The 25,655-nt window shown below is 47.1% G+C and overlaps 1 protein-coding gene across 3 annotated transcripts in view; it reads right to left on the bottom strand.

Moving 5' to 3' along the window:
• Window positions 1–2,950: 2,950 nt before the first annotated feature.
• LOC307046210 (uncharacterized protein) overlaps window positions 2,951–25,655 on the bottom strand; it is a 48,758-nt gene continuing 26,053 nt past the window's right edge. Inside the window, exons 1-4 of one of the 3 annotated variants that reach the window (XM_079692472.1) lie at window positions 4,961–5,076; window positions 4,501–4,592; window positions 3,891–4,081; window positions 2,951–3,735 (exon numbers count right to left, since the gene is read on the bottom strand). In XM_079692472.1, the coding sequence (XP_079548598.1) occupies window positions 3,031–3,735; window positions 3,891–3,935 (750 nt within the window). In that variant the 5' untranslated portion in view covers window positions 3,936–4,081; window positions 4,501–4,592; window positions 4,961–5,076 and the 3' untranslated portion in view covers window positions 2,951–3,030. Of the gene's footprint in view, window positions 3,736–3,890; window positions 4,082–4,500; window positions 4,593–4,960; window positions 5,077–25,655 lie in introns of those variants that run through there. The other 2 variants (XM_079692473.1, XM_079692474.1) reach the window with 2 other exon arrangements.

Below are 25,655 nucleotides of genomic sequence, written 5' to 3' on the forward strand. Positions count from 1 at the left end.
CACCGGGGAGTGTTCTGTTTGTCTGAGTTTTGATTCTTATCCTTGAAATAAAGGCATTATCAGTATTATCTGCATTTGGGTCCTGCTTGCTTCACTCTACCGTGACAGAACGAACCAACCAAGGATGGGCCCAGCAGATCCATTTGAGCAGGAATTATTGGATTTTTCCTTTTCTTTGGCTTACTGCTCTGATCGATGGAAGGGAGCGTCCGGTGTTCAGCAGCGAGAGGCTGCTCTAGCAGAGGCGCGCCAGATGGCTACGGAGAAACCAGGGTTGAGGAAATTCTTACCTGGCTGGATTTTGAATTTCCTCTCGGTGTCTGATTCCCGGCCTGCTAGCCCCAGGCATGCTAGCTCCCTGCCTCCCAATTCCCAACCTGACACCATACGCCTCGTTGTGTTCCGTCTGGAGTCAACCCTTGCTTCTGCTCCAGTTCCTGCCCCTGTCCAGGAGCCGTTCTCGGGAACTCGTCTGACTTTCGGAGGTCCACGGAGCCTCCAAAAGGCTCCTAAGAGAAGGAGTCGCAGGTCCAGGCTAGCAGCCCGAGCCCCAGAAACCATGCTTTGGGCTCCAGTACAGGCCCCAGCAGCCATGGTTCCGGCTCCAGTACCGGCACACAGACCCATGGTTCCATGCTCCAGTGCCGGTCAACACAGCCATGGTACCGTGCTCCAGTACCATCCCACACAGCCATGGTTCCGTGTTCCGGTTCCGTGCCCAGCAGCCATGGTGCCTGCTCCAGTACCGGCCCACACAGCCATGGTTCTAGCCCCAGCAGCCATGGTTCCGGCCCCTGTTATGGCCCCAGCAGCCATGGTTCCGGCCCCAGTTCTGGTCCCAGCAGCCATGGTTCAAGACCCAGTTCTGGCCCCAGCGGCCATGGTCCCGGCCCCAGTTCTGGCCCCAGCGGCCATGGTCCCGGCCCCAGTTCTGGCCCCAGCGGCCATAGTCCATTCTCTAGTCCCTTCTCTAGTCCCTTCTCCAGTCCCTCCTCTAGTCACTTCCCTAGTCCCTTCTCTAGTCCCTACTCAATTCCCTTCTCAAGTCCCTCCACTAGTCACTTCTCTAGTCCCTCCTCGAGTCCCCTCTCCAGTTTCCTCTCAAGTCCCCTCTCGAGTCACCTCTCGAGTTCCCTCTCGAGTCCCCTCTTCAGTCTCCTCTCAAGTCTCCTCTCGAGTTCCCTTTCTAGTTCCCTCTCTAGTCCTCTCTCGAGCCCTCTCGAGAGTCCCCTCTCGAGTTCCCTCGCCAGTCCCTACTCAAGTCCCTACTGAAGTGCCGTTGGAGGTTTCCGCTGGGGGTCCTGCCAACTCCATGTCCTGTCCCGTTGGGGGTCCCGCAGACTACTCTTCTGCCAGGGGTCCTGCCAACCCTATGTCCTGTCCCGTTGGAACCCGCCGACTGCTCTTGTGCCGGGGGTCCTGCCAACCCTGTGTCCTGTGCCGTTGGAGGCCCCGCCGACTACTCTTCTGCCGGGGGTCCTGTCAACCCTATGTCCCGTGCCGTTGGAGGCCCCACCGACGATTCTTCTGCCGGGGGTCCTACCAACCCTGTGTCCTGCGCTGTTGGAGGTTCCGCTGGGGGTCCTGCCAGCTCCATGTCCTGTCCCGTTGGGGGTCCCGCCCATAGATATATATATAAACACTAGATGACTCACCCGCGCTGCTGGCCAATGAAGACCGACGTTGCCACATGGCCGCCATCTTGTTACAGGCAGTGCTCTCATTCATAACATTATGGTTTACTATTTAAATAACCATAGCTTGCTCAATTTTCAACCAATTTTCAACCGGTTTGGTTTTTTATAAACATCAAAGATGTAGTTATGATACTGCATACTTATAATCATGGACTTTCTTATGAAAATAACATTAAGCAGATAAAGCAATAGTTATACACACACACACACAAGGTATTTATATTAAATATTTGCTGGTGTATATATTTCCATTTCTTTTATTATATTGCTAATATTTAAAATAAATTATAAAATTAAAATATATTTATATTTTATATATAAAAATCGGTCTCATGTTACCACTCTGTAAGCCAAGAGTTGTTAATTTAGCAATGCCTTAGCTTGAAGAACAGGGACACAACTAATAATAATATAATATATAATATAATGACAATAGCATATATAGTATATTATATATATATTATAGTATAATAATAGTATATTATTTAGATATTCACACCTTTATCAGAAGAACCAAAACATAAAATGAGCTCACAGACAGGCCAGTTCTGTCTCATTTATCACAATTATTTTTGACATCAGATCTTCATCTAGTTTCTAGATTTGTAAACAAATCCAGAACCTTTGAAATACGTTGCCACTTCACAGCACGGTGCGCTGATTACTTGTAGTCGAAAAAAGCCCAAGAATAATATAAACTGTACCCTGTGTCCTTTTGTGTCCTTCTGTAGTCCATTTACTGTTGTTTGTCTTGCCTTACCCCAGCTGATATCTCACTAAATCCACTGTTTTAATTGTTCCCTATATCGCCCCTATGCCCTGTAAAGTGTCCTTGGGTGTTATGAAAGTGTTTGCACATGTTTATTCAAGTGTATGAGTGACATAGAGCAAGTGAGATGGCCAGTGGTTCTCAAACTTTTTACACAGAGTACCACCTCAAATTATATTGGGCTCTCCTAGTAACACCAGACCTTCCTGGTTACCACCGAGATAAAAGGATTTAATATGACAAGCCATATGATGCTCTCATTTGTTTGTGACATTCCACATGCAAATAAGATAAGATAAGATGGTACTTTATTGATCCCAATTTGGGAAACATTTTTTAGTTACAGCAGCATAAGGGACAAGGCATTTTACAATAAATTAGAAATAAGCAAGAAAAATAAAGAAAGAGGAAAGTATACATGTTGAGTTTGTCAGGATATTATATATATCTATATATAGATATCTATATATATATATAAGGCATATGGAATATTAATGTTAAATATTAAATACTGAACAGATTATATATGTGTAAAATGTACAACGTGGTTATATTCAAGAGAAACTATGGAGCAGAGAGTTCTCTTCCAGCCAGAGGTGATTTATTGTACAGAGTTATTGCATTGGGCAGGAATGTGTTCCTGTATCGGTCCTTGAGACAGCGGAGCTGCAGCAGTCTGTTGGAGAAGGAGCTCCGTTGACTGTCCAGCTGCAGGTGGAGAGGATAGGTGGGGTTATCCATGATGGACAACAGCCTGTTCAGTGTCCTCCTCTCCACCACAGCTTCAAAGGGGTCCAGCTTGATGCCGATGACAGACCCAGCTTTCCTGACCAGTTTATTGATGCTGCTGGTGTCACCGGCTCTTATGCTGCCCCCCCAGCAGACCGCAGCAAAGAAGAGTGCACTGGCCACAACAGACTGGAAGATCTCCAGCATCTTGCTGCACACGTGGAAGGATCTCAGCTTCCTCAGAAAATAGAGTCGGCTCATCCCCTTCTTGTGCACAGCGTCAGTGTTGATCCTCCAGTTCAGTCCGTTGTATAAATGCACTCCCAGGCATTTGTAGTCCTCCACAGAAGCCACATCCTCTCCCAGAATGCACAGGGGTAGAGGAGACGTCCTCACCCTCCTGAAATCAAGGACCATTTCTCTGCTCTTGGCCACATTCAGAATACTCACAACATTAGGCTGAGGTTCATCCTGAGACAAGTCCATCGGCAGGTCATCTTCCGCTCTTCTTGAAGTGGTTGTGCTTCTTGTTGCTTCCGGCTAAAATAAACATAATTAAAGACATTTTGAGTGTTTAAAAACACACTATTTATTCCTAAACTTGCAGAAAGAAAAACTAAAGTTTGACATTTAATCACATATTTATATATCAATCTTATACACCTTGAATTATTGTTGGCAAATGATACACATACCCTTTGAAGATGAGCTGGGAAATTGAATACTGTGGGCACAACCATCTTTAAGCCGGACAGTCTGCCCCGTCCTGTCAAAGTCCTCAAAACTGAAGTGATCACTGCAGAGCAGTGTCCTGCCAGAGGAAACCAAACCGTCCCTTCTTAGGGCAACTTCCCACTGCCTCCTCCTCTCTCCGGTTTTGGGAAACCTTAAAGACATGAGAAAGGTAGCCAGATATATAAATTATTGTCAACATTTTCCTCTCTTCTTTCCTTTAACAGTAAGGGTAAGGACAAAAATACACACCGAAATTATCATATTTTTGGGGTAATTGTATGTATGTATGTATGTATGTATGTATGTATGTATGTATGTAATGTATACTTTAAGAATAAGACAACCACACTAAGAGTTATAAAAAAGGTGTCCAAAAGAAACATTAAATAATTGTGTAAAGAAATGGTAGCAACATATTCTAAAGAGGCTGGGTCAACAACAATCTTGCAATACTATTACCTCACATACAGTAGCCCCACTGATCCTGTGTAGCAGGACTTGTAATGTCCATACATCCACTAAGTAATTAACGATTATCCTAATTATAGTCATAATATTGTCATATCTTACACGTGAAAGGTGATTCCACGGGTTCTTGTTTGCAGACTGCGGCGATTAGAGCATCCGTAGGCTTCACAAAAGTCCGGCATAGTCAGGTACTTCTGTAAACACAAAGCCAGTAAATTCCTGTATCATAATGTATCTAAAATGTAAGATGTTTTTAACAAGCCAAACCACTTGGAAGAAATCATGTGTAACTTAAGTTATGTTGAAAAGAAAGAGCAGTTATGCCTCTCCCACTGGTGTAAAGTTGCTGGTTCAACTTTGTAATACTAGGTCTCACTCACAGCCTCTTGTTATTAGCCAGCTAATAAATACAACCACGGCACATACACAAAGAAAAGCTGCAATTTCAACATGTCCAAGCATCCTGTATCATAGCCATGCTAATAATGTTTATAATAAACCAAACCGTTTGTAAATCAGTCAAGATTTCAGTGATTTGAGTATTTTTGTGCAGATCACTCACCTTACAACAGCTACCATAGCGCGTACCAGAGTAGCTGTTGACTGTAGCAAGATGGCGGCCGGTTAGCTACGCTGGAAAATCTCCCATGAGCCATCTAGTGTATATATCTATGGTCCCGCCGACTACTCTTCCGCTGGGGGTCCTGCCAACTCCATGTCCTGTCCCGTTGGGGGTCCCGCCGACTACTCTTCTGCCAGGGGTCCTGCCAACCCTGTGTCCTGTGCCGTTGGAGGCCCGGCCGACTACTCTTCTGCCAGGGGTCCTGCCAACCCTGTGTCCTGTGCCATTGGAGGCTCCGCTGGGGGTCCTGCCAGCTCCATGTCCTGTCCCGTTGGGGGTCCTGCCGACTACTCTTCTGCCGGGGGTCCTGCCAACCCTATGTCCTGTCCCGTTCGGGGTCCCGCCCACTACTCTTCTGCCGGGGGTCCTGCCAACCCTATGTCCTGTTCTGTTGGAGGTCCCGCCGACAACTCCTGGTCCTCTTCCATGGGGGATCCTGCCTAAGCCTGTCCCACCGGCTCCGGTTCCTGCCCGGCCTCCGGAGCTGTCCCGTCAGCGCCTTCCTGCCCGTCCTCCGGAGTTGTTACGTCGCCGCCTGCTTCGCCCTCGAGCCCGGCCCCCTGAGAGCCACGGTCTTCGCCCTCAAGACCGGCCCCCTGAGAGCCGCGGTCTCCGCCCTCGAGCCCGGACCCCTGACTTTCCCGGCTGCGGTCATCGCCCTCGGGCCCGGCCCCCTAACTCTTCCTGCCGCTGCCTTCGCCCTCATGCTCGGCCCCCTGAGTTCGCCCGCTGTGGCCTTCGCCCCTCCATGGACTCTGCCTTGCCCCCGGGCTTTCCGCCCGAGACCCCCTCCATGGTCTCTGCCTTGCCCCCGGGCCGTCCGCCCGAGATCCCTTCCGGGTCCTCCGCTGTGCCCCTGGGTTATCAGCTCAATCCCGTCCTCCTGACCCCCTCCAACCACCCTGGTGGCCCTAGTGATTCACTCTACCGTAACAGTAACTGATTTTGTAAATGGGCAAATTATATGTTCTTATTGATGGCAGGCCCCTGGATCAAATCAAAACTGGTAGATTTTGATGTACAGCATAAGTGAATATTGTATTGGGGTCCAAAGAATTTATATACTATTGTGTCGTGATAACATTTCTGGCAATATGCATTTATTTGTCTTGAGATAGCTATGGCAGATGTGTGGGCTGAATTGTAGACAGAGAGCCATCACAGTGATACTGATGCAGGGTCTGCTGAACGTTTTTAATAAGAAAATATTGTCTCCTTTATTCAAACAGACATACACACAGACATTGATCTATTTTATAATACGCGGTTGTGCATGTTTTTGTGTGCGTGTGTGTGTTGTCATACAACAGCTCCAAGGCCTTATACAGTGATTCTAATTGTTGAGAGCTGGAGCCGTTATTGGACTATTTCCATGATGAGTTTTGCCACCATGATTACCATGTTCAGGATGCTCGACTCTAACCTGAAGTGGCATTCCAATAAAAAATGTCCCCTGTGTAACTATTGAGCAACATCAAGCCCTATTTCAATGTAACGCTTCCCATTGACAGAAATACCACATTCTCTGATAAAGATTGTGAAATAGGCTTTTGTTGGAAATGACAGTTGACTCGTAACAGTTTCTTTCCTTTGTGCCATAGTGTCTTACAGAGCTATAATGCCACCAAAGTAAAATAATAGGATGCACTAATTTGAACGTCTGTGTGAGTTTGTGTCCTACCCGCAGTGGAGCCCTAGTACCAAACAGCGTGACATCATCAGCTACGCAAGTTCATATAAACACTGTGGTGCTGACGCCAACACACTAACCCCCCGGCCTCACATACACAACTCAAACACACACACAAATAGATAAACCCCACACACTCAAACTCATTTCATTATAGATTGTTTCTTTTATGCATTTCTATTAGGGCTGTCAGTCGATTAAAATATTGAATCGCGATTAATCGCATGATTGTCCATAGTTAATCACGATTAATCGCAAATTAATCGCACATTTTTTATCTGTTCTAAATACCTTAGAGGGATATTTTTCAAGTTTGTAATACTCTTATCAACATATGAGTGGATAAATATGCTTTATGCAAATGTTTGTTTATTATCATTTGAACAATGACAAATATTCTCATGAATATTAAACACGACAACCTCTGAACATTACAAATATTCGCCTCAATTCAACCTGGAACCTCTCTCATACAATAACACAATACAAGTGTGTGTGTGTGTGTGTGTGTGTGTGTGTGTGTGTGTGTGTGTGTGTGTGTGTGTGTGTGTGTGTGTGTGTGTGTGTGTGTGTGTGTGTGCGTGCGTGCGTGCGTGCGTGTGTGTGTGTGTGTGTGTATATATATATATATATAGAGAGAGAGAGAGAGAGACGCTGTGATGGATCGTTGGAGCTATGTGCAACTCAAGGCATATGCTCGAACGGGAGCTGCCTGGACGCTGCAATCATGTTGCGCGCACTATCCGTGCTGAGTGTGCTGACTTTTCGTCCCGCTGTCTGGCTACCTGCATAAAGTCAAGTGCTCGGTGCAGTTGTCGGCGAAATGTCGCTCCTCTGTTTTCATTGAAACAGCTCCTTATATCCGTTAGCGCAGCTAGCTAGCACCAGATGCTAACAACAGAAATACACGTAAGGTGTGCCTCGCTCTCTCGCGCCACACATACACACACCCTCCCGGTCCTCCCGATGGCCAGTCGGTGCCTGCCGGTGAGCGTGGAAGAGTGGTCTGCCACAAGGCAGCAGGAGCGGGGCTGTCAGCATCAGCTTGTAGATGGTATTTTAAACTCAATGTGCTCGGAAACTACGGGGCGGCCGAGGACAAAAAATACACATGCGTTAATCGCGTTAAAATAATTAGTGGCGTTAATTTTTTTGTTGCGTTATTAACGCGTTAACTTGACAGCCCTAATTTCTATGAATGTGACTCACACCAACATACTGCTGCTAGTTTTGCTGTTTGGTGTGGCAACTTGACTTTTGACTCACAGCGGTTGTTATTATGCACCGGCACGCTGCTTTGCTAATCAGGACGGCTCACATCATGAGTGGACTCTCTTTGTCTCCATCTGTCATTGTAAGAACAGGGTCGGTCACACGCTGCATCAGGCCACTTATTATCTCCTTTGCCTGGGAAGTTTTAACTGAAACAGTAGGAACAAAGACGTTATAAAATAAGATTGTTAGTCATACTGTGTACTGAAAGGCTCAAATGTTCATGATCTTCTATCTGCGGTCCAGCAGTAGATGGGACAAAGCTTCTTGATTTTTCAGTGGAGAGGACTAATCAAACAGGGCCCTCCTCAGTGTGATGCTCAGGGGGTTTGCTCTTTCTCTGCTGCTGCTATTAAATAGGAAGTGGCTACCACTTTCACTGTCCTAATACATCCTATGAATAAAGAGTATTTCAGTTTTGAGAGGTTGGCTAAATCATTATGATAATTCAAAATGTAATCTTTAAAAAGATACCGCAGCAGAATCCCATTCGATCAGGACACATCAGGGATAGAGTGAAAACAAAAACTCCACTAGTTCAGATCCAGATTTGGGCAAAGCCTCATAATAACTTATACCTGCAGGTTCTGTTTACATTATACACACATTTAAATTGACCTTAAGTTGACTACTGTGGCACAAGCTGTCCTGTGTTCATATGAATGTTGCTCAAGTGACTACTGTATAAGAATGGATTAAAGGTTAGGAAAGGAAAGCATTCACAAACACTCTGCATCAAATAGGATTCAAGAGGGGGGACGGGAACTCAAATCTGAATTTTGTTTCTATGAAAGGGAGATGGTTCTTACCCAGCATGCATATCTTTTTTTCTACCAATACTACTACTTTGTTATGTGCACATATTATACATCTTATCTTAGACCAGGCTGTCAGGAGGCTGAACTCTCTCCCCTCCATCCCCTCTCCACCCCCTCTCTGTCTCCCCCCTCTCCCCTCCACTCCCATCTCTCCCCCTCTCTTCTCCCCTCCCTCCCCTCCTTCCCCCCTCTCCCCCCACTGGACTATAACTTCCCACACACTCAGACACTGTTACACTATAGGTTTATGTCACGGTTTTAGTGTTGTCTGTCTGGTTATGGGTTTTGTAAGTCTGTTCATTCAGTGTTTTGTCTTCCTCCCTGTGTTTTGTCTGGTCCTCCTCCCTGTCGTTAGTTTCCCTGGTGTGTCTGATTGTCTCATTGTATTCACCTGTTGCCCTTGTGTTTCTCCCTCCCCTGCCCAGCTGTGTCTTGTCCTGTGATTACCCTTCTGTGTATTTAGTCTAGTCTTCCCCTGTGTTCCATGTCGGTTCATTGTTTCCCCTCCATGTTATTCCACGGTCTTTGTTCTATTTCGTATATGGCTTCGCCCTCTAAGGCTATCGCTATTGGGTAATCCCCCGGCGCCCCCGCGCCGCACTGAAACACTTGTAGTCCACGCCCACCCGCAAGGTGGGCCCCACCCTCGGGCCTCCTTCCGGTATAAATAGGAAGGAGGTCCGGCAATCTGCTCCCTCTTTTTTTCAGCAAACCAGCACAGTTACTGAAGCACAGCAATTGAGAATCATCATGAGCAACAACTGCGTCCGTGGTTGTCCCTCATGTGGCTCTGGGTTCATAATGAGTTATGACCTGCAGAGATAAAAGCAGTATGCGAATCCTGCCGGGGGTCAGAGCATGCGTACGCGGCTCTAAACCAGCAGGTAGCATGCACTGCGCTCGTCTCCCCTCGGGCGACAGGAAGCGGAGAGCGGACACTCTTGCTGCTGTGGCCGAGGAGGACGATTGGCCCGTCCAGGCTTACGAGCCCGCGGACGGGGCCTCGTGTCCCTGGGGCAGAGTGCCGGGCAGGAGTCCGAAGCAACTCCTGCCCCGCCTCCCTCCACGATTCACCTTTCGGTTCTCCCCTCCCTCCTCTCCCCCGGACGGGGGAGAAAGAGTCGGAGCAGGGTGCCAGCTTGGCGGCCGAACATGCTTTCCCCCTCTCCGTCACCACAGCGCGGCGGCGTCTGTTACGGAGACGGCCAGAAAAGTGCTACTGGACGCTCCAATCAGCCCGGACGGGCTGTTCGGACCCCAGTTCCACGCCATGGTGGAGTCCATGAAGACGGCCGCGGAACAGATGGACGGCATTCGCCAGCATGTACAGCTGGCTCCAGTCGGCTGAGCTGCCACAGCGGCACCAACGCCCGCAGCAGCCGCGGCGTCCACGCCGGCCACAGGAGGCCGCAAGCGGAGAGACGCCCACAGCAACCGCCCCGGCGGCTGCAGGGGCTCCGTCCCACGTCTCCGCTCCCCCGCCACCCCAGAGAAAGGGTCTCCCGGCGGCGAGTCAAATGGGAGTGAGGCTCCCCCGCTCCTGGTCGGCTCCGCGAGAGCCTCCGAGGAAGCGGAGCCGGTAATTAAGCCGGCTGCCACTAATCTGTTGATTAAGTAGGCAGCAGGGCTCCCTGCAGAAGCCTGCTAGTTTTAACCTATCGGTTAATAAACCTGCAGAGCTCACGGCATTCCTCTGTCCGAGATACGCCTCCTACACACGGTCATAATAACCCATGAGCGCCGGTATAACGCCTCATGTGGACAGCACTGCACACACCTCCACTAATCCACAATCCTCATGATGACAGCCGGATTGAAACGCAGCGTGTGGAGGTTTCCTCGCAGCCCTTTCGCCTCACGGGCAGCGGCGGCGAGGGCAATGGCGTGGCTCGTCACCATGACGACCATTACAGCACATCACAGAGAAGCCAGAACGGGGGAATGAGCAGTATTCCAGGCTGAGTGCCCCCAGCGGCAGCGCCGGCAGCACCACGGCGCCAGGTCTCGCTGCAAGAAGCCTGCTGGTTTTAACCTATCGGTTAATAACCTGCAGAGCTCGCTAATTAAGCCGGCTGCCACTAATCTGTTGATTAAGTAGACAGCAGGGCTCGCTGCAGAAGCCTGCCGGTTTTAACCTCGGTTAATAACCTGCAGAGCTCGCGGCATTCCTCTGTCCGAGATACGCCTCCTACACACGGTCATAATAAACCCATGAGCGCCGTTATAACGCCTCGTGTGGACAGCACTGCACACACCTCCATTCATCCCCTGAGCGTGTACACGCCTCATGATGAGAGCCGGAGTGAAACGCAGCGTGTGGAGACTCTCTGGCGTGGCTCGTTGCCATGACGACCACAGAACATCTCGAGCATGTGCGCCCGCTCTAGAGTGTTTCTCAGAGTGGCAGCGCGTGTGTCTGATGGACAGATGGATGAGCAGGCTGATCAGCAGAGGATACGTCCTGCAGTTCGCCTCTCCCCCCCCCCACAGTTCAATGGGATACAGGAAACACTCCTGTCCTCCCAGAAACTATGTCTTGCGCTCCAATCCGAGCTGCTGGAACTCCTGTTGAAAGAGGATATTTCCAGGGTTCCTCAAAGGGAGGAAAATCAGGGGTTTTCACTCCCGTTATTTTTCTAATCCCGGAAAAGACTGGGGGAATGAGACATCCTCGATCTGTCAGTATTCCACATGCTGACGATCAAACAGGGGCTGGAATGTTTTCACCAGGACGACTGGTTCACTTCCACCTGAAGGATGCATACTTCCACGTACCCATCATCCCGAAACACAGGAAATTCCTGCGTTTTCCATTCAGGGAATATCAGACCAGACAATCGTCTGCCGTTCGGATATTTCCTGGCTCCTCGCTTTAGTGTAGAGAAGGCTGGAGCCACTACACAGAGGAGGGATGAGAGTGTTGTTTTCTCTGGACGACCTGCTATTTGCTGGCTCGCCCCAGGGAGGAAGTCGCTTTACAGACGGTGCATCTCGTATCGCATCTGTCAAAGCCTGGGTTTCATAATAAATTGGAAGAAGAGCTGTCCTCTTCCCTCTCAGACAATCGTTTATCTGGGAGTGGAGTTAAACTCTGCCGCGTGGCTCTCGCGGCAGCGAGGGGAAGAACTGACAGCTCTCCTCCGGCGTGTCACAACCCACACAGCCCTCTCCGTGACGCAGCTGCTCGGCGTTGGCGTCAGCTGGTCACGTGATGATCCCCCTGGGTCTCTTCCAACAGGGGGACACTCCAGAGGTGGTTCATTTGCTGCAGAAGCCTGCTGTTTTAACCTAATGGTTTATAAACTGCAGAACTCGTGGCATTCCTCTGTCCCAGATATGCCTCCTACACACGGTCATAATAACCACGAGCACCGTTATAACGCCTCGTGTGGACAGCATGCACACACCTCTCATCCCCTGGGTGTGTACGCGCCTCATGAGGAGAGACGGAGTGAAAGGCAGCGTGTGGAAACTCCCTCGCAGCGCTTTTGCCTCACGGGCAGCGGCGGTGATGGCGTGGCTCGTCACCATGAAGACCATTACGGCACATCACAGAGAAGCCTCTCCCCCCAGCAGTTCCATGGGATACAAGAAACACTCCTGTCATCCCAGGAACAGTGTCTTGCACGGTTTTTACCCCCGCTATTTTTCTAAATCTCCTCTGTCCTGTGCGCGCGCTGTCTTGCTATGTGGCGCGCACGGCTGCCTTGCGCCATTCTCAGCGCCTGTTTGTGCACTATAGAGAGCGCTCGATCGGGCAACCTCTGTCTGCACAGCGGCTGTCACACAGGTTGTGTGAGGCTGTGTCACAGGCATGTCTCCTCTGGGGTGGAGCCCCCGGAGAACATCAATGCGCACTCCACCAGAGGAATGTCCTCCTCCACGGCTTTGCACGGAGGAATGTGGAGTGGAAGATATTTGCACGGCTGCATCTTGGTCTTCCCCCTGTTTGTTTATTCAATTTTATTTGAGGGATGTCTCCCATTCCTCTCTGACACACCCTGTACTGGGTGTCCTGTCGGAGTGAGGGACGTCAGGCAGCCAGCTGTGCGCCTCTCTCCTGCCTCTCGGCACGAGGAGAGCGGCCCTTTTCCCCTCTTATAGGAGGGATGTTCCTTTTTCCTCTGACACACTTTGTACGGAGTGCCTGGTCAGAGTGAGTGACGTCAGGGATCCAGCTGGGCGCTCTCCTACCTGTCTGACACGCAGAGAGCTGCTGTTCCCCCTCTATGATCGCTGCGCAAGGTGGGACCTTCGTCTCTACTTTCTCACAGCGGCCGGTATGTATTGTTCCCAGCCTTCACCCCGTCGGGAAGATAGGCATGTTTTGCTATGTTCCAGGGACGGTGATGCGCCATTACGCATGGCACAACAGGCATGGAGTGTTATTTAGCAGGTGTGTCTGTGCTTCTAGTGCCGGGCTGACCCAGTGGGGCGCAGATTACATCATGCTTCGCCCTTAACCCAATAGCGATAGCCTTAGAGGGCGAAGCCATATACGAAATAGAACTGAGGTTACCTACTGTAACCCCAGCTTCTATGAGTAAATGGCGCAGCCCTCTAAGCGCTGGGCCCCACTGGCTCTACGAATAGCTGAAGAAAAGTTATTTGGTATGGGAGCAGATTGCCGGACCTCCTTCCTATTTATACCGGAAGGAGGCCCGAGGGTGGGGCCCACCTTGCGGGTGGGCGTGGACTACAAGTGTTTCAGTGCTGCGCGGGGGCGCAGGGGGATTACCCAATAGCGATAGCCTTAGAGGGCTGCGCCATTTACTCATAGAAGCTGGGGTTACAGTAGGTAACCTCAGTTCCTTGTGCTGCTCATTTGTTTTGGATATTTTGGATACTGCCTTTTTTGCCACAGCTTTTATTATTTAATAAAGCTCGCTTTTCGTTAAATTCTGCATTTGAGTCCTACCTGCTTCACCCAATCGTAACAGACACTCAATTCCAGCCACTTTTTTTACGCTGCTATGGACAATCGTGCACTAATGTACATTCCCAAAGATATTGAAGTGACTGTTATTTTGTATATATTGATTGTTGTTGTGTTTTTATCTTAATGTGTCAGTTGTTTGTGTGTGTATATATAGTATATAGATATTTTATAGATATTTGTATATTTTTATTATTGTATTGTTGTATTCGGGATTGTTGAAAACGTTATTTCGATCTCTGTCTGTGCACACAAACTGAAAGATTGACATTAAAGTTGACTTTGACTTATATGTATATATTTACCCTTTTGCAAATGCCAACAGAATATGAGTGAGTGCAGTTGAGCTATTGAGTAGAACTAGCTAGAACTAACTCATCGTCATTATCAACTTATCTATATATATTTTTTAAATGTATATGTAAGTACATGCATGTTTGCATTGTTCAGGCATTCAAAAACACACAAATAGTTTTTTTACAGAGATAATGTTTGGAAAAACTGCAAACAATAACCTTTCAGCTGCTAGAAACAGCAAATCAATGATAGGTTTGCCTTGAAATCAATTATCAAAAAAGGTGGCAATACATTTGCCAAAGTGTACAAAGCTAAAGTAGTTGCTAATAAACATTAACACAGCAATTATAAAACATGAAAACAGTTGTTGAATGAATCTGTGCTTGTTCTCATGCTGTCAGAGAACATACATGTGTATAGCCCCCATACTGTATTGATTTACTGAACAGTCTGTGCGATTAATCATTTAGCTGTCATTGTGTTGGAATCATTAACACATCTTTTACATTTGAGGCAGGTAAAACAAAGCATGAGCTGACTTTTTGGGTGCAGGAATATAGTGTGCACTGTTCCTCTAAAAGGGGATATAAGTATCATAGATGGGCAGGTTCAGTGAAAGTTCCTCTATACTTTAGTGCCAATAAAAGGTCAGAAATAAATCCTGTCTCTTGCTGTTTATTTGAAATTGCAGTGGATTTTTTATGTAAGATTCCAGGCATGTTGCATAAGTGGACACATGCAGTCTGCTATTGATTTTTCTGTATGCTGTTATCATTAATGAAAAGTTCAAAAGTGTTAAGCGTGATTTATGATCCCACCTGTGCAACTAATGACCAGTACCCACCATGCTGCACAGCATTATTACAGGAAACCATTATGGTAATAATCATAGGAAACAGTGTGTGCGTGTGTGTGTGAGATGGTGTGTTTGCATGTGGGTTCCCATTAATATGCAGCTCTGATTTTGTCAGCAGGGCAGTACGTTGAGTGATAGATGGAGCTAATGATTTAGGATTACATATAAAATCATCTTCCTGTTTTGTGATTAATTAGTTCCAATCAATAAGACCCGTGTATGTATTTGTGTCTGTGTATCTGCTGATAAGAGGCTCCTGGCCTATACTGACAGATGAGATATTATAATTTACTTACTTGGGCTTTTGTATTATTTTATAAATAAACTGGCTGGTTTGATCATTTGTTAAATTGTGGTTTGAATTGTATCCCTATGAATACCCTGAGACCTTGTGTCTGGGTCACTGAGATTTCTGCTGTGATACTTGAAGTTAGGAAATGACATGAACTCAAAATGCTCTTGCGTCCCAAAATATATTGAAGTATCTAGTTTCTCTATATTCATACATTGTCATGATGTTATTGCAAGTTGTCTTTATTCCAGTTAAAGTGGCTCTGATCCTGGAGCAATATAACCGGCAACATGAGCAACCAACTATGATTGCTGGGTTAGCACTTAAAAGAAATGTGACAGCCTGTCCATTGCCACACTTTGTGCTCCTTCATTTCAAATATAACAGTTAAACAAAATGGTAAATGAACACTAACTGAATATTAGAGTTTTATTATAAAAGTATTCATTTTATCGCATTAGCTCCTATTCTTTTCCAAAATTGCTTCATTATGGAAGCCTTTATGTCATCCTTTGTCTTATTTTATAGATTTAAAATAATTGATCTAGCATTAAGGCTATTTTCAGTGACATTATGGTGCCCCCTGAGTTAATAAACTTCAATGGTTAATCCCCACAGAGAGTTTAACAGAGGGAAAACTATACTGCTAATCAGCCTGCAGAGACCGGGAATGATCCAATCTATTGTGTGAGGTTTTCTGGTGATGAATGGACTGAGAGGATTCTCATGATTTCTTTGCTCTCAGGTCGAAGGGGCTTGTGCTATAAGTGAAATAAACTGGATTCAAATCTGAATTGGTAAAATGTAATTTAATTAATTACTTACCACTGTACTAAACAAGGAAATAAGTATTTGATCCCCTGCGTATTTTGTAAGTTTACCCACTTACAAATAAATTAACACTCTATTATTGTAATGGTAGGTTTATTTTAACAGTAAGAATATCAAAAAGAAAATCCAGAAATTGACATTATATAAAAAAAAAAAATGTTCATTTAACTGTGGGAAATAAGTATTTGATCCCCTTGCAACAAACAAAGATTCTGGCTCCCACACACCGGTTACATACTGTAAGTCCTCTTCTTTTTAAAAAAGGTACTCTTAATATCAACTTTGTTACCTGTATAAAAGACACCTGTCCACAGAATCAATCAATCAGATTCCAACCTCTCCACCATGCGCAAGACTAAAGAGCGGTCTAAGGTCCTCAGGAAAAAGATTGTAGACCAGCACACGGCTGGGATTGGCTACAAAACCATCAGAAAGCAGCTTGGTGAGAAGGAGACAACTGTTGGTGCCATTATTCAGAAGAAGAATGTGTTTGTTTCTAAATTGAAGTAACACAAAATGAGCATCAGTCGCCCTCGGTCCTCATGATGATGATCATGAGATCATGAGAAAAGTTAGGGATCAGCCAAGAACTACAAGGGAGGAACTTGTTAATGATCTCAAGGCAGCTGGGACCACAGACCCGAGAAAACTATTGGTAACACACTACACCATAATGGATCAAATCCTGCAGCGCATGAAGGCCCCCTGCTCAAGAAGGTTCATGTACGAACCATCTGAAGTTTGACAATGAACATCTGAATCATTCAGAGAAGACTTGGGAGAATGGGATGTGGTCAGATGAGACAAAAATCTTGATCTTTGGCATGAACTTGATACGCAGAAGAGAGATGCTGACTATAAACCAGCGTGTCTCAAAGTGTGGGACGCGCCCCACCAGATGTGGTGGGTCGCGAATGGACACCGATGAACGGGAGATTTATTCTTTTTTGTAAATACATTTTTTGGACATTAGGCCGGAATCGAACCTGGGTCCTCGCGGGCGGAAGTGGACTGTTACAGCCGGAGACTCGCAACGGCGGTGGACTTTTCACAGCGACGCTTTTTCTGTCTTTGGTTTCATGTTTTATTTTGAAAAGTCTTCACCCCCTGTCTTGCCTGTCGCTTTCTGTCTGTTTTCCCTCCTACCTGATTACCCAATTGTGTTCACCTGGTGCCCCTGTGTTTTCTCCTCCCTCCTCACCTGTGTCTTGTTTGTGTGATTAGTCTTGTGTGTATTTAAGTTCTGTTTTTTCTGTCTGTCATTGTTGGTTCATTGTTTGTCTTTGACTGTGTCACGGGGTAGGGTTCTGTTTCTTACGCTTTGGCCTTGAAAGAAAGGCATTTTTTTGTTCCTTGGAATAAAGGTTTTTCGTTGAAATCTGCATTTGGGTCCTCCCTGCTTCACTCAACCCTGACAGAATGAACCAACCAAAAATGGACTCAGCAGATGATCCATTTGAGGTAGAATTACAACATTTTCCCTTTTATTTGGCTTGCTGCTTTGATTGCCGGAAGGGAGCGTCCAGTGTTCGGCAGAAGAGGGCCGCTCTGGTAGAGGCGCACCGGTTGGCAGCAGAGTTTCCATGTTTTGTTGAGTTCTTACCTGACTGGATTTTTGACTTCCTTTTGACATGTGATTCCCGGCCTGCTAGCCCCAGGTATGCTAGCCCCCTGCCTCCCAATTCCCAACCTGACGCCATACGTCTCGGTGTGTTCTGTCTGGAGTCAACCCCTGCTTCTTCCCCATTTCCTGCTCCTATCCAGGAGCCGTTCTCGGGTACTCGCCTGGCTTTTGGAGGTCCACGGAGCTTCCAAAAGGCTCCTAAGAGAAGGATTTGCAGGTCCAGGCTAGCAGCCCGAGCCCCAGAAGCCATGCTTTGGGCTCCAGTGCAGGCCCCAGCAGCAATGGTCCCGGCTCCAGTACCGGCCCACACAGCCATGGTTCCATGCTCCAGTGCCGGCCCACACAGCCATGGTACCGTGCTCCAGTACCATCCCACGCAGCCATGTTTCCGTGTTCCAGTTCCGTGCCCAGCAGCCATGGTGCCTGCTCCAGTACCGGCCCACACAGCCATGGTTCCGGCTCCAGAACCGGCCCACACAGCCATGGTTCCAGCCCCAGTTATGGCCCCAGCAGCCATGGTTCCGGCTCCAGAACCGGCCCACAAAGCCATGGATCCGTGCACCAGTACCGGCCCACACAGCCATGCTTCCGTGCTTCATTACCTGACTTACACAGCCAGGGTCCAGGCTTCTGTTCTGTGCCCAACAGCCATGGTTCCGGATCCAGAACCGGCCCCAGCAGCCATTGTTTCGGCTCCAGTGCTGGCTCTCCGGCCGACGCCAGCTCCTCGTGTCCTGTCGGCGTACCGGCCGACTCCAGCCCCTCGTCTCCTGTCGGCGTAACGGCCGACACCAGCTCCCCGTGTCCTGTCGGCATTCCAACCGACTCCAGCCCCCCGTGTTCTGTCTGCGAACCTTCTCGAGTCCCCTCTCGAGTCCCCTCTCCAGTCAGCTCTCAAGTCTCCTCTCGAGTTCCCCTCTCGAGTCCCCTCTCAAGCCACCTCTCAAGTTCCCTCTCGAGTCCCCTCTTGAGTCTCCTTTTAAGTCTCCTCTCAAGTCTCCTCTCAAGTTCCCTCTCGAGTCTCATCTCGAGTCCCCTCTCAAGCCACCTCTCAAGTTCCCTCTCGAGTCCCCTCTCAAGTCACCTCTCAAGTCTCCTTTCGAGTCATCTCTCGAGTCCCCTCTCAAGTCTCCTCTCGAGTTCCCTCTCAAGTCCCCTCTCAAGTCCCCTCTCCAGTCAGCTCTCAAGTCTCCTCTCGAGTTCCCCTCTCGAGTCTCATCTCGAGTCCCGTTGGGGGTCCCGCCGACTGCTCTTCTGCCGGGGGTCCTGCCAACCCTGTGTCCTGTGCCGTTGGAGGCCCCGCCGACTACTCTTCTGCCGGGGGTCCTGCCAACTCCATGTCCTGTCCCGTTGGGGGTCCGCCCGACTACTCTTCTGCCGGGGGTCCTGCCAACCCTATGTCCTGTCCCGTTGGGGGTCCCACCGACGGCTCTTCTGCCAGGGGTCCTGCCAACCCCATGTCCTGTTTTGTTGGGGGTTCCGTTGGGAGTCCTGCCAACTCCATGTTCTGTCCCGTTGGGGGTCCCGCCGACAACTCTTCTGCCGGGGGTCCTGCCAACCCTATGTCCTGTCCTGTTAGGGGTCCCACCAACTGCTCTTCTGCCGGGGGTCCTGCCAACCCTGTGTCATGTGCAGTTGGAGGCCCTGCCGACTACTCCTCTACCGGGGGTCCTGCCAACTCCATGTCCTGTCCCATTGGGGGTCCCGCCGACGCCTGCTCCGCCGGGTTTCCCGCCAACGTCGTGTCCTGTCCTGTTTCGGGTCCCATCGACACCAGCCCTTGCTCCGTCGTGGGTTCCACTGACACCAGCCCAGGTTCCGTCCAGGGTCTGGTCTACGTCTGACCCGCCAGGGGTTCCACCAGCTCCTGCCCGCCCTCGAGCCCGGCCCCCTGACTTTCCCGGCCGCGGTCCTCGCCCTCTGGCCCAGCCCCCTGACTCTTCCAGCCGCGGACTTCGCCCTCGAGCCCGGCCCCCTGACTTTCCCGGCCGCGGTCCTCGCCCTCGAGCCCGGCCCCCTGACTTTCCCGGCTGCGGTCCTCGCCCTCTGGCCCGGCCCCCTGACTCTTCCAGCCGCGGACATCGCCTTCGAGCCCGGCCCCCTGACTTTCCCGGCTGCGGTCCTCGCCCTCGGGCCCGGCCCCCTGACTCTTCCAATCGCTGCCTTTGCCCTCATGCCCAGCCCCCTGATTTTGCCCGCTCTGGCCTTTGCCCCTTTGTGAACTCTGCCTTGCCCCCTGGTCGTCCGCCTGAGACCCCACCACGTTATTGTTAGGATCATATTCTAAAGATGTTTGGATTATTGAAATGTATACAGCTCTCTTTCATATGAGTGTTGAGAGCTGTATCCATAAATTCATGTTGTGATCAAAGTGCACCAGATTGATGCATTTAACTTCAACATTTAAAAAAAAAAATCTTCCTGGGGGTGCATGCCCCCGGACCCCCCTAGAGGAGATAAAGCAGCTTAAAATAATTAAATTGCATACATTTTCTTTTAGTAAACACTGAAAACGGGTCCCACAGACCCAAACAGCACACAAAGGTTAAAGGTAAGCATATAATAATGTTAAAATGTGTTAAATATATACACTGCAAAAAACAAAAAAAAGGGGTAAAAGTAGCTCACGACTTGTTTTATTTTTTGAAAGTAGCTTTCATCCTAAAAAAGTTGGAGATCCCTGATATAGAACTATACATTTGACAATTTTAAGCTTGGCCTACCATTTTATTGGAGCGATGAAGAACAGGTGGGGCTTGAAAAGTGGGGAATGACCGAAAAAGTTTGAGAACCACTGCTATTACCCAAAGACCACTCCCCTGGCCAAGGCAACACAGGAGTGGCTAAAGAAGAAGCAGATTTAGGTGATGGAGGAGCCTAGCCAGTCTCCGGACATTAATCCCATAGAAAATCTATGGAGGGAGCTGAAGCTACCGGATGCCAAGCATCAGCCTGAAAACCTGAAGGATTTGGAGAGGATCTTCAGAGAGGAGTGGACCACAATCCTTCCTGAGATGTGCACAGACCTGAAGACCAACTACAAGAAAATGTCTGACCTCTGTGTGTCCAACAAGGATTTCTCCACCAAGTATAAGACATGTTTTGCAAGGGGATCACATTTATTTCACAGTGCAAATAATTTGTTTTCTTTTATATAATGTCAATTTCTGGATTTTCTTTTTTATATTCTTACTCTACGTTTATAAACCTACCATTACAATTACAGACTGTTAATTTATTTGTAAATGGGTAAACTAACAAAATCTGCAGGGGATTAAATACTTATTTCCTTCACTGGAGTCTAAAACTTTGCTTGGTCCTCCGGTAATTTTTTCCAACAAGGATTTCCATGCTAAAAGGATCAGGGTTGCTAAATGTAATGTAGGGAAGCGAACAGCATTCATTGGCTTTCACAAAGAGAGTCAAACAAATGTGACATTAAGCACTTCAACATGCCAGACTAGCTCTGATCTGGATGCACATCTCCGCTGAGCTGGCCGATGGATGATGATTGGGGAAGCGATAGAAACATGCACAAATGGGAGGACGGATGATGCGGACTAAAGATTAGTTAGAGTAAATCTACATCTTAATGGGAAATACACTGGCTGAAATCTTTACTCAAGGGTAATGGATTTTCTGTTTAAACTTTTCAACAGCTCAGTGGAAGGAAGTAATACATTGAAAACATATTATAATTCAGAACAGGCAAAACATTTACATCGACACTATCTTATATTATGGACGATTTGCAACATTAAGACATCAAAATCAGTTTGAGCCACTCCAATTACAGAGATTAAGATTACTGTCCGGATTCTAAGCACTGTTTAAATGTTTAACATTAGCTGCTTCATGTAAAAATGTACAACATTTAAATGAAAGTGTTTTCCCTTGTCAGGGACCAACAGTACTGAGACTAACCACAGCCTAAGTGTTTCTGTGTGAAGTAAAACAACAGAGCCTGTTAGCTGCTAATAGGGAATCATGATATGTCATGGAAGATGGCAGGTGGTAAGAGCTGAATGGATGGACAATTGCTTGCATTTAGTGGGAGTATTTAAGAAAATAAACAAACAGAAATGGTATTGTTACGTTGTGTTGAGACAAACAACGGCTACCTTCTTCTGTAAAGAAGTGTGTTTCTAGCATGGCCTTATTGATTTGCTGCACAACACGTACACTATGCCTGCAGGGCAGGCGACTAAAAAACGTTATGACTGTATCTTATTTTTACAAATGTAGACACAGTGTTATTGTATTCTTTCTTTCAATAACCTTGCCTGAACTCAGTCTGTTCTCTTCCTCTGTTTTATTATTTCAGCCTCTATAACTTCATGTTTTCTTTGTCTCCTCTAAACCAGTTATCAGCTAATTGGTCACGGATTATATGAATACAAAAAATAGAAACATTTTTGGGCTTTCTGCTCCAATAGGATAATCCTCAGACAAATTGTATTGACGCTCAGAGACATTGTTAGTCAAACTGAAAGACAAACAAGGTCGCTCCAACTAAGTGTGGCAGAGCAATGATTTTACCACAGTGTGTGTGTGAGTATCTTTTAAATCATTGTTGGTGTGTCTCAGATAAGTGTTGCTTTGTTCTAGAGACAAGTAACTCTACAGAGTGACTCAGATCCACTTAAATCTCTCTCCTTCTCACTGGGCCTTAGGCCATTGATCCTCCCCACCAATCAGAGCCTGAGGCTGTGTGCTTTAAACCTTCTGAAATAGGACCAGCAATCCTGCCTCTATTTGAACCTTTAACCACAAATATAGGATACAAATAATTTACTTTAGAAAGATGCATGACCCTTTAAGTCTATAAACATTTCTGTTTAATAAAGTTTGGTAAACATACCAGGTGAATATTTCACGCCTGTGCATGTCTGGAGCTGAATCCCAGTCAGTCGTGACAGAAATATGTAAATCTATTCCAGAGACCAAAAGCCAGATGCTTTCAATTAGAGTCCAGAGTGGTCAACATCTCTGTCATCTTTTTGTTTTCTTCCCTCTTATTAATAAAGGTTTAACAATCAGTGCAAAGTACTAATATTGATCGCATCTTTACGATACGCCGTTGATGTATAATTCTTAACTGATAACAAATAATTGCTCTTTTACATAACTAATGTGGCACTTTGTATTTGTAATAAAATATAATTGATCAAAGTAATGTTTTTTTTATTTCAATATATGTTAGTTGTTCTTTGTGAGTTTATATAAATGTAATTTATTATGTAAACTGGGCATACAAATGTATCTTTTGTCAATGGTTGTCCCCTGAATTAAATCTAAACAAAACACATTTATCCAAAACAAATCAAAAAAGATTGCAGAAATCTTGTTAACTTATTCATCTTTAAAGGAAAAGCTCAATATTGTACTGCAGAATAGAAGCTAAATAACATTCATATATGAGTAAAACAGGAATTGTGAAAGATGTAAACGTTTCTAACCCAGGCCAAGAAATAATACATAATAACCCCACCAAAAATGAAATAGCTAGCGGCCCCCTGGTTGACTTAATGCAGTGGTTCTCAAAGTGGGGGGCGCAGAGGCATGCCAGGGGGGGCGAGAGAGACCAGGAGGAAAATTGGTTATTAAAAAAAAAAAAAAATGATTAGAAAAAAAAAAAATCAGAAATTGAAAAATTATTGATTCGAAAATAATATGATGAAGTACAGTACTATTACGTCTGTGTCTCTGTGTTTCATTAAAATTCGGGTCTGTGTGTGTGTGTGGAACGAGCCATTTTGTGTGTGCGAGCGAGAGAGAGAGAGAGAGCGCACCAGTACCGGAGATCGTTGTTGTTAGCTTCTGGTGCTAGCGAGCTACGCTAACGGATATAAGGAGTTTTTTCAACAACAAAGTGGAGGAGAGTCCTCTCCTGTCAGACTCAGAGCCTCAGTTAGCTAGATGACTCTCTCAGTGTTATCTCAGTGGGTCTCAAACGTTTTGGTCACCATTAATGTCAACAATTATTTCCGAGGCACACGTTTATATGATCATTATAGTTATAAAAAAATAAGAGAATAAAAGAAAAACAGGTATGAAATACTATATGACAGTAAAACAAGAATAAAGTTTAAAAGGGTGATTTGTAAAATATCCATAAAGAAAAATTAAATCTGCTTACAGTTCTGTTTCATATATAGGTGTTGAGAGGTGTATCCATAGTTCTCTTCATTTTGCTCTCAAAGTGCACCAGATTGATGCATTTATCTTCAATATTTAAAATAAATCTTCCTGGAGGAGCTTGCCCCCGGACCCCCCTATGTGAGGTCCACACACCACCTATAAAAATAGCACTTGACCACTGCTTACACCTATATGCCGTGAGCTGATTATCGAGCCGTCATTGTAACAGTTGCGGGTACGTTGTGTATTTGCGTGGGGAGTGTTGCAGTAGAAAATTCCACTTTAGCGACCGGTACATTAATGGGAAACCGTAAATGTTTCAGCACCCTCTATGAAATGTCAAGCTACCCCACAGCACCCCCAAAAGAAATCTCTGGCGCCGCCACTGAGCCTAACTATTTATGTTGGGGGGGCCCGACTTTTTTTTTTCTCCAAAGGGGGGGCGTGACAGAAAAGGTTTAAGAACCACTGACTTAATGTAATGATTTGATTAAACGAAATCAGGCAGTAAGTCGGACCCATTTCAGGTGAGGGTTGGCCTCCGCCAGGGCTGCGCTTTGTCACCAATCCTGTTTGTAATATACATGGATCGGATTTCGAGGCGTAGTCGTGGGGGAGGGGGTCTGCAGTTCGGTGGACTAAGGATTGCACCACTGCTTTTTGCAGATGATGTGGTTCTGATGGCTTCATCGGTCTGCGACCTTCAGCTCTCACTGGATCGGTTCGCAACCGAGTGTGAAGCGGCTGGGATGAGGATCAGCACCTCCAAATCTGAGGCCATGGTTCTCAGCAGGAAACCGATGGACTGTCCACTCCAAGTAGGGAATGAGTCCTTACCCCAAGTGAAGGAGTTCAAGTATCTCGGGGTCTTGTTCTCGAGTGAGGGAACAATGGAGCGTGAGATGGGTCGGAGAATCGGAGCAGCGGGAGCTGAGCCAGAAGGCAAAGCTCTCTGTCTACCGGGCCATTTTCGTTCCTACCCTCACCTATGGTCATGAAGGATGGGTCATGACCGAAAGAACGAGATCGCGGGTACAAGCGGCCGAGATGGGTTTTCTCCGCAGGGTGGCTGGTGTCTCCCTTAGGGATAAGGTGAGAAGTTCAGTCATCCGGGAGGGACTCGGAGTTGAACCGCTCCTCCTTCGCGTCGAAAGGAGCCAGTTGAGGTGGTTCGGGCACCTAGTTAGGATGCCACCTGGGCGCCTCCCTAGGGAGGTGTTCCAGGCACGTCCAGCTGGGAAAAGACCAAGGGGTAGACCTAGAACCAGATGGAGGGATTATATCTCTTCTCTGGCCTGGGAGCGCCTTGGGATCCCCCAGTCAGAGCTGGTTGATGTGGCCAGGGAAAAGAAAGTTTGGGGCTCTCTGCTGGAACTGCTACCTCCGCGACCCGACCACGGATAAGCGGGAGAAGATGGATGGATGGATGGATGGAAAAAAAGCACTGATGCTGAAAAAGGAATAAGAGAGTAGATGCTGAATGAACAGCCATGACCCCCATCAAGAAACCATTTTATTCATCATGAGAGCAGATCATGGGGAATATTTGCACTGCTCATCCAGCTGCTCTCTATCAGATTGCATAAAGGAAAGAGTAACAATAGGTTGTTGATCGCATCAGTCACATTCAACGGTCCTCTGCATTATGATGACTGACCAACAACCACACACGGATGATAACATTGTTTGATTTGGGAGCATTTATATATAAAGACAATGTATGACTAAGTGCTCCTCGTGTACAGGACCAGGCATGGACCATGCAGGACCATATCTCATCCTCATGGTTACACAAAGGTCATATTGTGTGTGTGTGTGTGTGTGTCTGTGTGTGTGTGTGTGTGTGTGTGTGTGTGTGTGTGTGTGTGTGTGTGTGTG

Source organism: Notothenia rossii (genome assembly GCF_949606895.1).
Source record: "Notothenia rossii genome assembly, chromosome: 7".
In the NCBI taxonomy this organism is placed as follows: domain Eukaryota; kingdom Metazoa; phylum Chordata; class Actinopteri; order Perciformes; family Nototheniidae; genus Notothenia; species Notothenia rossii.